Source organism: Cornus florida, unplaced genomic scaffold, assembly GCF_030987335.1.
Source record: "Cornus florida cultivar Cherokee Brave unplaced genomic scaffold, ASM3098733v1 CherokeeBrave_3.0.0_Hap2_Chr09, whole genome shotgun sequence".
In the NCBI taxonomy this organism is placed as follows: domain Eukaryota; kingdom Viridiplantae; phylum Streptophyta; class Magnoliopsida; order Cornales; family Cornaceae; genus Cornus; species Cornus florida.
Window position 1 is genome coordinate 2,978,722 of NW_026775579.1, and position 11,921 is coordinate 2,990,642.

The 11,921-nt window shown below is 35.0% G+C and overlaps 1 protein-coding gene and 1 non-coding gene across 5 annotated transcripts in view; both read right to left on the bottom strand.

Moving 5' to 3' along the window:
- Positions 1–10,047, bottom strand: part of LOC132273456 (carboxypeptidase SOL1) — a 115,004-nt gene extending 104,957 nt beyond the window's left edge. The window contains exons 1-5 of one of the 4 annotated variants that reach the window (XM_059774416.1): positions 9,700–10,045; positions 9,026–9,068; positions 8,829–8,924; positions 8,563–8,593; positions 8,386–8,442 (exon numbers count right to left, since the gene is read on the bottom strand). In XM_059774416.1, coding sequence (XP_059630399.1) covers positions 8,386–8,442; positions 8,563–8,593; positions 8,829–8,924; positions 9,026–9,068; positions 9,700–9,799 — 327 coding nt within the window. In that variant the 5' untranslated portion in view covers positions 9,800–10,045. Of the gene's footprint in view, positions 1–8,385; positions 8,443–8,562; positions 8,594–8,828; positions 8,925–9,025; positions 9,069–9,699 lie in introns of those variants that run through there. The other 3 variants (XM_059774414.1, XM_059774417.1, XM_059774418.1) reach the window with 3 other exon arrangements.
- Positions 2,793–2,899, bottom strand: LOC132275712 (small nucleolar RNA R71). The gene has a single exon (XR_009470715.1). It is a non-coding gene; the product is annotated as a small nucleolar RNA R71 (small nucleolar RNA).
- Positions 10,048–11,921: the final 1,874 nt, after the last annotated feature.

The following is an 11,921-nucleotide window of genomic DNA, read 5'->3' on the forward strand; positions in this document are numbered from 1 at the left end:
TCGTTCTAAGTTCGATCGCATTACGATCGTTCTAACCCTGCCATGATGGATCAAACCCTTGTCCTTATCCTCATGAAAATTTCCTATTCGATCGATCCAACCTTTCATTCGATCGATCGAACCTTTTAATCTTATCCTCATGACCACTTTTGTCATTTTCCCAAAAAAATATATCAGCCTTTGTCCTTGTCCAAATTATTGCGCCGCCATACTTCGATCGATCAGAGCAACGGTGTGATCGATCAAACTGCCTCAAAATGCGTGCAAAACATATTTCAAGCCGAATTGAAGGTGTGTTCATGGTGCAATCATTTGGAGGTCCTAGTGCATGAGATCTGACCATTGGGTGTGACATTTGAGCTACCTATATAAGGAATTTGGCTATTTTTAGTAAAGAGGTTGGTTAGTTAGAGAGAGAATTGGCTAGAGATTAGAGAGAGAAAATACGTTTTGGAAAAGTTCTTCCACTCTTCTAGGGTTTCTACCAAGAACACCAAGGGAGGAGGATGAATTCAACCATGAAGAAAGCCTTTGAGGGTTGGATGACAACAACCATGAGTGGCTAGACTATTCTCTTGGGGCTAGAGATAGCCCTAAGCATACCTCCTAGACTTTGATGCTTTGTAATTAGTGGGGATTTGTGTTGTAATTCTTGTTTTGACCTCATATTTGTATAAATCTTGTTTCTACATGATTTATGTAGTTTAATACTTCCAATTGATCTTTTAATTCTATTCATATGTCTATGTATGTTAGAATGAATGGTCATGTGCTTTACACTTAATTCTTTACATTTGATGCATGTCTATGTGTATTAAAATAATGGATCTAGTATTGGTCAAGGCATGGTGCTTAATGAATTACTCTTGTGGTTTATTTGATGGTTCATACTTATTTCTTAATGGATTGTGCCACCTCCTTAGTTTAATTAGTTTAATTTTCATGTCATTAGCATAGTTGTAGTGTAATTGCTTTAATTTCCTAGATAGGTGGACAATCCATTCTTGTTGTTTGATGATCCATGCTTATAAGTACAAGTAGTATATTTCTCTAAATTCTTGAGTGTGCATTAATTGTGGGCTTATGGAAGGATTAATGGCTTAATTTGATATGCTGTGCTATTCACTAGATTGATTAGACAATGTACGCTCACTTGGCGATCCAAGTTTAATATTTCAATTAATGGCACACATTTCTTTTATAACATATAATCCCCCTAATTTATCAAATATTAAATGTCTAGGAAGGCAAGGCTTAGTGGTGAACTCTATGTCCCAAGAACCCTCTCTCATTCTCTACACCTCATTTGTTTAGTTGCTTTACATTGCATTACTTTAGCTTAAATTGTAGTATAACTCAACCAACAAAACCCTCTTTTGATCATTCAACCTACTAATCCAACATTGATTCCGAAATACCTTGCTTGTCCCTTGGGACGATCCCTACTCACTCTTGCTACATTAGTAGTTAGTAATGGTAGTGGCATTTTACAAATTTAAACTTGGACACATTTTATCACACCGAGCATTGGTTGATTAGCGCCGATCCCAGCAAGTTTTGGCGCCATTGTCGGGGATGAGCAACGCCGTATTTGGAATTAATTAGGAATTAGCACTGTTTTGATCTTGTTTTTACTTTATTTTACTTTGTTTACTTATTATGTTTGTTCTTGATTGACTTGGTACATGGAGCCAAGGAAAGCAAAGCAAAGGAACTTCAAAGCAAAGAAACAAGCTAAGCTAAGCAAAGCATAAAAAGCAAAAGTAAAAAAAATTTGCAAAGCAAAGAAAGGCAAAAAGCTAAAAATATTTTTAAGTTGCTTAAGGACCTTTTGTGAGCTATTATAACTCCCTTTGTTTAGTTAAGTCGTCAGCCCACGTGGTGGCAATTCTTATTTTCATTAGTTAAATTGTCGGCCCGCGTGGAGGCAATTTATTTCTTGCATTTGTTGAAAGCATGGGAGAATGGGACCAATGTATGTGGAGGTTTGTTGTTGATTAACTTGTTGCGGAGGAGGAGTGTTTGCTACTTGCTATTTGTTGACTTGTTGTTTGTTTTAATTTGTATTGTGCATGCATGGTCGTAGGTCTTTGAAACCTACTCTTGCCCCATTGAATTTTAATCTTGAATCGGTTGTTCGTAATCCAAAGGGAAGGGGTAATTCAAGTGACTCCATTTCATCAATGGATGATCATAATGAGGACCATGTTGAAGACCTTGGTCACATCGACCAACAAGGCATCCTTCACCCTAATGTGCATCAACAACAAGATAATATTTAAGTATCATTAGGCATGCCTAGACCTTTCATTCCACAACAACAAGGCCAAGTTCCAATGGGAATGCCAAGGCCATTTTTTGTACCACCGCCTCCACCTCCCGTTGTTCAAGCAAATCATGGGGCTTATGTAGAGCCACCGATTGTGAATCCTCCCCTTGCTTTAAGAGACCATTATGTGCCCAATGAGTATAACACACCAACATGCATTCAGCTCCCTCCATTTAGAGCACACCATTATGAGATTAAACCACAAACAATTCAAATGCTTCCTAATTACCATGGGCTACCTAATGAAAAACCTTATAAGCATTTGGATGAATTTCTTGAAGTGTGTTCCACCGTAAAATACACGGACATGCCGGAAGAAGTTTTGAGGTTAAAACTCTTCCCTTTCACCCTAAAGGATAAAGCAAAATATTGGTTTAACAATTTGAGACTTTTTTCTATAACTACTTGGGCAAAGATGCAACAAGAGTTCTTGAAGAAGTACTATCCGATGTCTAAGACCAATGCAATGAGAACTTCAATTCGTAAATTCTCACAAGGGGATGGGGAAATGTTTCATGAGGCATGGGAACGACTAAACGATTTGCTTAGGAAATGTCATCATCATGACATCCCTAAATGGCAATTAGTTCAATACTTCTTTGAAAGCTTGTCGAACAACCATAAGAGTATGGTTGATGCTTATATGGGTGGCTCTTATCTTGATAAGCATGAAGATGATGTGTGGCGCTTATAGGAGAGCATGAGTGAAAACTCAATGCACCAATCTTTATCATCTAAAAATAGTAAAAATGTAGGTGGAAGGAAGAATATAGGCTTATATCAATTTGATAATTCTAATGATATAGTCGCCGAAGTAAAGTCTCTATCCCAAAGGTTTGATCAATTTTTTATCAACCAAAACTCGGCCCATCAAGTGTCTTCCTCCCCTAATCATGCTCATCATCCTTCCAATGAATCATGCATGATTTGTTCTTGTGTTTTGCATTCTACTTCCAATTGTCCTCATGGACATGCGCATAGTGAACACCATGAGCAAGTAAATGCCGCTTTTGTTAACCAAGGGAATAATCCCTATGGCACTCACTATAATCCCGGGTGGAGGAACCATCCAAATTTCTCTTGGAAAAGCCAAGGGGAAGGCTCAAACCCTCCCCAAAGTGGTTTCCAAAGCAAGTATGTTCCACCCCCTATGCAAAGCCAAGGTTCCCAAGGTTATCATTCATCTTACCAAGCGTAAAATAGAAACCAATTTTCCAACTCTCATTTTCTAAACCAATCATCATATTCTCAAGGTAACTCAAGAAGTCCCGCATTTGAAGAGAAAGTTTTATCCACTTTGGGTACTTTGCAGGCGAATATTGTCTAGAAAGGCAAGGCTTAGTGGTGAACTCTATGTCCCAAGAACCCTCTCTCATTCTCTACACCTCATTTGTTTAGTTGTTTTACATTGCATTACTTTAGCTTAAATTGTAGTATAACTCAACCAACAAAACCCTCTTTTGATCATTCGACCTACTAATCCAACATTGATTCCGAAATACCTTGCTTGTCCCTTGGGACGATCCCTACTCACTCTTGCTACATTAGTAGTTAGTAGTGGTAGTGGCATTTTACAAATTTAAACTTGGCCACATTTTATCACACCGAGCATTGGTTGATTAGCGACGATCCCAGCAATACAAAGACCTTTTACCTTTCCGAAGAGCAATAGGATGATCAAGATCATAGTCCGGAGAGATGGAAGAATCTCCAGGCATTGAAGCGACTCGTGGAAGTGGCAAGGCTGGGTTTACTATTTCAATCGTATGAACATGATTAACTACTCGTTTTCGGCGACAAGTATAGACACAAAGAGCCGGTGGGAAGTCAGAATCAAAAATTGGAGTTGGAAGAACAGACTCTTAAAGAACGGAGTTCTCAAAACGACTGTCTTCCTGGGAATAATAAGGAGCATCCTCAAAGAAAGTTACATCTGCACACACAAATTGTTTACGAAGAGTTGACTATAAGATTTATATCCCTTTTGAGTGCGAGAATAACCTAAGAAAATGCATTTGTGGGCACAAGAATCAAGTTTGTCTCGTCTTTAGCGACACACCCAAACACCTTAGGAGGAATAGAAAAAGGGGACCTCTTTTTTTTTTTTTTTTTTTTTTTTTATAAGTAAAAATATATTAACAAAAAAGCTCAGAGGGGAGCGAACCCTTAACAAAGCAAACAAAATACGCAAAAAGCGTCATTACAACGATAAGTTCTCAGCAAAATCCAAAAAACATCATTTGGAAACATCACTTGGAAGGGTGATTTTCCTTAAAAGACCCTAAAAGGCATGCTGTTTAAAAGATAAGCAGCAACCAAAACCGCATCTGCCCAAAAATGTTTTGGAGCATGCATTTGAATAGTTAAGGCATGAGCGATAGGTAGGAATGGTCTTCGTTCAACAATTCCACTTTGTTGAGGGGTATCAACACAAGATGTTTGATGGATGGTGCCCCTCAATTTTGAGACTGAAGATTGCTTTATACGCTTCGCTTGCCTCATATCTTTAGTTGCCTCTTTTTCTGTGTAAAAATGGAACTCCACCTCATACTGCCTCCGACAAAGACCAATCAACCTCAATCCAATTAAGTCCCTAGCGCGACCTCTCAACAACACACGATGTTTGATGGATAATGCCCCTCAACTCAAAAAACGTTTGAAAAATATTAACTTTATATTCAAGGCATTGTCACTTCTAAGAACAAGTAATTTAGCATCAAACTGATTTTTGAATTTCAGCATAAAAGGATTGAAAAACAGAGCCTAGGTTTTGGAGAGAACCAGTTGTTCTTTCACAAGAGTAGGAGTAGTCTCCCCCTGTACCGAAGCCTGATTAGCCCAAGCTGCCATGAAGCGCCCAGCAGAAGTAGATGTGAACAGAGTGATTGTTTCGGCCACAATGGGTACACTTCTTCCAGCTGCGACCCCCTCTACCATCATGAGTACCATAGCCTAGGTTGGAAGGACCTCTGCCCCCGTCAACCTCCATGGGAAGTATCATGTCGTAGAGTGGTTTTCCTTCTGAATCACAGGGGCATGAATAGATGCTCTTCGAACTCGAGCAAAAGTTTCACTCACTGTGGGTATTTCCTTGCCAAACAAAATTTGTGAACTGATCGTAGGGAGTTTAGGTTTAAGTCTAGTCTCCAGATAAAAATTTCGCCACCCAAAACTCCTATGCCGTTTATATTGTTTTATGTCTGCACTCAATGGTTGGTAAAGATTCAAATCTTCCCACATACCCTTCAGTTCTAAGCAATAATCTTCAACAAAACGATCTCCATACTGGAAATTAAATCTGTCCTGGTACAATTGATAAATACGAGAAATATTCGTGTCTGACGAATACATGTCCCTCAGATTTTCACAGATTTCTTTGGCAGATTCTAAGAATGACACGTTCAGCTTTCTCTCAGCAATCTTTTCTCAGCAATCTTTCCTCAGTAATCTCGGTTCTCGTCTCGGCAACCTCTCTCGGATCTCTCCTTGACAATTTCTCTTGGGTTCATCTCGGCTTGATCTTGGTTCTCCCATCTCGGTTCCCTCTCGCTCCTATCTCTCTCTTGTTTGGTAGCCCCCCAATGGATATCAAGGACTCTCATCTTCTTGGGTCATTCACCAACACCAAACTGAGAGGCTCAAACTACCTTCGATTGTTGTCATAGAGGTTTTCTTATGGGCTTTATATCATCTTCGATCAACCAAACCCATTACCGATGAAAAGATTATTGAGGCTTGGGAGAAAGAAGATGCTCAGATTATGGCTTGGTTATGGAATAGTTTGGAACAGGAGATCTGAATAAGACTGTAAAAATAAATAAATAATAAAGAGAGATCGATTTCCGCTCTGATACCATGTTAAGAGAGAGAGAGAAAGAGAGAGAGTATATGAAAACATCCATATTATTGAGTATATAATACAGTAATACAATAGGTTTATATAAGAGAAGCTACAAGAGTAGGAGAGTGGAGAGCAAATAAACCCTATACATAGTAATGTTATATATGGTAATGAGGGGTTGGTGAAGGCGGCTACATTATACAGAAAACTCTAGTAAACCCTAGAATACAATGTAATCTAACTGTACACGTGTGACAGCTCATACTATACTTTACAACAAAAAGCTTGTGTGGATATCTGGTAATTTTTTAAAACACCTGAAGCATGAAAAATAAAGCAAAATACGGATATCAAGTGCTTCTTACTCGATACATATAGAAATGATAATTTCTTCAAAGTAATATTCTATTAACTCAAAATTGTTACTTACTTGATGTAGAAGCAATGGGTATATAGTTGCACTTATGTTGTGGACATTTATAATGATTACAATAGTTACGTAACATTTCAAGTTTTCCAAGATATCATGTGTAACAACAATATGGTACAGCATTCTCATTGGGTAATTGAAAAGTTAATGATGATTCTTGAGAAACTTTAATATTATTATGTTAACAACCATCTACTCCAAAAGCTTAATTTTTTAATTAGGGTGACGATAAAATCGAGACCTTTGACTCTAATACCATTTTAATAACCATCTACTCCAAAAGCTTAAAAGTTGAAGAGAGAAATTAAACATGAAGAACACAACACACAAAGCCCATAGGGCTACATCTCTTTCATTATATTCTCTCTTGATCTTTGTCTACAATGATCACTTATATTTATGGGTGAAATGATACAAGTGGTAAATATGGAAAATACATTGATGGAGGATTCTTAAAATCAATCCCACATTCTATATAATATTCTCACAGCAATATTATATCAAGGAGTATATTAAGGGTTTCTATAATAATATTCTCCCCCTCACCCAAGTCGAAGCATGGAGATTTTCTTAAAACCAAATACGAAATTGTTGAGTATGAGACGAGCAGATCCAGAGATCTAAGATGAGTTGATCTGAAGATCCAAAATCAGTTGATCTGAGACAAGTTGATCCAAAGATCCAATATCAGTTGATGCTGAGATCCTTGACGAGTTGATCCTAAGATCCGAGACAAGTTGATTCGTAGATCCAAGACGAGTAAAGTATAAAGTAGGGTATGATAAACCTGCTCTGATACCATGTTAAAAAATATAAAAGTTGAAGTTAAACATGAAGAACACGACACATAAAGCCCATTGGGCTACATCTCTTTCACTATATTCTCTCTTGATTTTTGTATACAATGATCACCTATATTTATAGGTGAAAGGATACACGTGATAAATATGGAAAATACGTTAATGGAGGATTCTTAAAATCAATCCCATATATTACTCCAGTGAATCCCATATTCTATATGATATTCTCACACCAATATTCTGTCAAGGAGTAAATTAAGGGTTTCTATAATAATATTCTCCAACATATTATATTTTTAAAAAAAAAAATTATCCTTCTTGATTTAACAACTCTACAGTTGGGAGATGATTGAACCATTCAACATGTGGAGCAATGTTGTTCCAGTTACTAATCAGTTTCATTTATAAAACATTAATTAAATGAGGCTACTAATAAAACAAAGTCAAATGTGCATTTCTTAGGAGATCTCTATTTTTTTTTTTTTTTTTACTTTTTTGGTGGGGGTAAGAAAAGATAATAATTTGTATGTGAAGAATTTATTGGCTTCCTTACCTGGTGTGAACAGAAAGCTAACACTTCTAAGACTTTCTCCATGATTATAGCTCCTTCATTCAGGGCTATATGGAAAGAGAGGAACAACAAATTACTTCAAGGCTGCAAGCATAGTTTCTTGGATGTAGCTAGGTCTGTTATTTTGGAAGTTTTAGATATATTAGCTCTCCTATCTCTCAATGACTTGTCTACATAGTCCTAGGCTAACTATTTTTCTCTTCATCATTTCCTTTCATGTTTATTGGAAATGGTGTTTTTCTATTTAGTTCTTTCTGTATTATGTCAATATGGAGGAATGCCTCTACTTTTCTCCCGTACTGAATTCTCATCTTTGAAATGAAAACACCCCATTTATGAAAAAAAAAAAAAAAAAAATAGAGAATTTATTAGCTTCCGAAAAAGGGTGCAGCATTTGCATAGAGGATTAGTTACCTTGAAAGAAGGTTCTGCCTCTTCCTCCCCTGGCTTGTCAGAAATTTCCATCACCCACTATAATCAAGAAAGCATACAACACCCACTTAGCAATGTGTAATTTGTAGGTCCAAAGGGGGAAGTGGGAAGTAAAAGATTATATAATGAAGTACTGCACTAGCTTAGCAAAAGGATTACCAGAGGAACTCCTTGGATGCTCTTTCCTATACTATTTGAAGATTCCAAAAATCCCTCATTGAGAGAGAGAAAAATTAAGTCAGAATAATTAAAACAGCATGCTTTAAAGTTTAAACAAAATTATATATAATATGAAATATTGATTCAAAATAAAGCAGCACCAGATCCCCATATCAATTCTATGAGTCGTCCTTATAATCATATAAAAATGCATTGAAACTCTATTGTAGTGGCTCATAAGCAAAACTTAATATCTCATGAGTCACCTGTATATCCTGGATACGTTGGCACACCTCCGATCGAATGCCTTGATGGCCTTCTCAAGATCAGAATTACTCATGTACCCACGAGCTAAGTTATCACTACAACAGAAATTCATAACATTTTACAGAACTTAATGACAAATTTGAGACTAAAAAATGTTAAGAAACTGAAAGCAAAAGTGGGAAAGATTCAACAATACAGTTTCTGAAAGCGGTTTTCCTCAAACAAGTGCCTCCCCAAACCTGCAAAACTATTCTTTAAGAAACCTACTAAATATACACAATCAACACAAATATAATCAGCAAACGCTGTAGGACAATGATCATTAATCGTTCTCCCAAATCTATATCAAAATTATTTGTCAAAGCAGTCAAATCAAAGGTCCTACAGTTTGTAAAAATAAAATTTCCAAAAACAATGAAATGATACTACACATAAAATTCTGCTGAACTCCACTTATCAGGCGTTAATTTGACTTAACTTCCTAGTCTATCTTTTTTTTTTTTTTTTTGATAAGTTAGTCTATCTTTAAAAATGTTAACAAAAAAATATTTTCTAAGAAGAAAAGAATAATTCTAGTATCTATATAACCAGTAGCAAATATAAAGGATTCATGATTGCTTTTTCTCAGCTTCAAGGTAATATATCAATTAAGAGGCTTAAGGAAAAAAATAATAATCCCAGAATATTGGATTAGGAATTTATTTCCGTCGAAACAAATGGAGACTATAAAAACAACAAAACAAGATATGAAGTGAAGCTAATAATTTTGAGTTTCTCTTTTTTTCGTTGGTTCTTATCAAACAACCAAACAAATGTAAGTGTGTGTGTGTGTGTATATATATATGAAGAAATTGAAGTGAAGAACGAGACCTGAATGATTAGAGTTTTGTTCGCCGCCTCTCGCAATCGTAGGGTTGAAAAAATAGGAAAATTTTAGAGAGAGAAAGAGAAGAGAGAAGATGAGCTTCATGCCGTAGACGACTGCCTCTCGCAGTTTCAGGTGCGTAGTTCACTGTTTTTGATCGTCGTAGTCTCGTAGAGCGTTGAACACGGAGCGAAAATGTGATTGCGCCTGACAAGCGAGAACTGAGACATCTAAGTGGACTTATAAAGGAAAATTATCTTTAAACAAAGTGGGATCCACATGGGTCTAGATCCCGAGAAGAAATTTGGTTTCGCTACGGGCGCAAACCCTTTGCTGTCCGTAACCCACACTGCGGTCACTTACAGGGCAATGCTTAATGTTATGTTTGGCTTGACACAATTTAAAAAAAAAATAAAAGTTAAAAAAACACATCATTTTGGCACCCCTGCTTCTTCACTTTTCCTTTCTTCTTTTTTTATTTTCTTATTTCTCTCATTCCCTTTTGATTTTGTTCCATTATTTATTTTTAATTTATTTAATCCAAATCCTAATTCATCTCTCCTTTTTTCCATCAAAAACATTTTACTTTTGAATTCCTTTTTTATTCAAAACCTAATTCCTCCCTCCTCCTCTATTTTTACTTTTTTATTTCTTTTTTTTGAATCAAAACCCAGATTACAATGATTTCCTTCCAGAAATTGGTGATTTCTTCAATAAGATTCTCCTCTTCATCTACAGGAAAGAAATTTACAATGGACTTGAGCTGGTATCTACAATTAACCTAACTAATGTTAATGGTTGCTAAGTCTTAATACATGTTATTAATATTGTACATTTAATAGTATTGTTTAAAATACAGTGAAATTTTTGTTTTAAACTGAACATTGTAAATTTAGAACTGAATTTATGATTTTTTCATTTGTTTAAGTGTAAATTATGATATTTTCTACTTGAAATTGACATTGGTTAAGTATTCTAGTGAATCTGAAATATTGAATAATTGTAGGCTTATCTTTTATAATCTTATACATTTCACAAGTTATTATTTGATATTTATGAGAAAAAAAAAAAAAAAAAAAAACATTGCGAATTTTAATAAATTGGCACACAGATCACCTTTACCATCAAAATAAGGTATTCACACAGTGCTGAATAACTAATGTCACACATAAATGTAATAATTTATGATTCTTTCATTTGTCGTCTGTTAGTGCAAATTATGATATTTTTTACTTGAAATTGACATTGGTTAAGCATTCTAGTAAATCTGAAATCTTGGATAATTGTAGGGGTTTCTTCTATAATCTTCAATAAGCATTGTAGTTAATCTAAAATCTTTCTTAATTAATTTTTTGAACTAAGTTGATTCCATTAGGTGCCAATGTGTTATCCAAAGATTTTGGTATTAAATGTATATAACAATTACACATTTCACAAGTTATTATTTAATATTTATTAGAAAAAAAATATTGCGAAGTTTAATAAATTGGCACACAGATCACCTTCACCATCAAAATAAGTTCTTCACACAGTGCTGAATAACTAAGGTCACACATAAATGTAATAATTTATGATTCTTTAATTTGTCATCTGTTAGTGTAACTATGATATTTTTTTACTTGAAATTGACATTGGTTAAGCATTCTAGTGAATCTGAAACCTTGGATAATTGTAGGATTTTCTTCTATAATCTTTAATAAGTATTGTAATGAATCTAAAATATTTCATAATTGATTTTTTAAACTGAGTTGGCTTCATTAGGTACCAATGTGTTATCTAAAAATTTTGGTATTAAATGTATGCGGCAATTACACATTTCACAAGTTATTATTTGATATTTATTAGAAAAAAATATATATATATTGCGAAGTTAAATAAATTGACACACATATCACCTTCACCATTAAAATAAGTTATTCACGCAGTGCTGAATAGCTAATGTTATACATAAATGTAAGAATTTATGATTCTTTTATTTGTCATCTGTTAGTGTAAATTATGATATTTTTTTACTTGAAATTGACATTGGTTAAGCATTCTAGTGAATCTGAAATCTTGGATAATTGTAGAGTTTTCTTCTATAATCTTCAATAAGCATTGTAGTGAATCTAAAATCTTCCATAATTGATTTTTTGAACTGAGTTGGCTTCATTAGGTATCAATGTGTTATCCAAAAATTTTGTATTAAATGTATGCGACAATTACACATTTCACAAGTTATTATTTG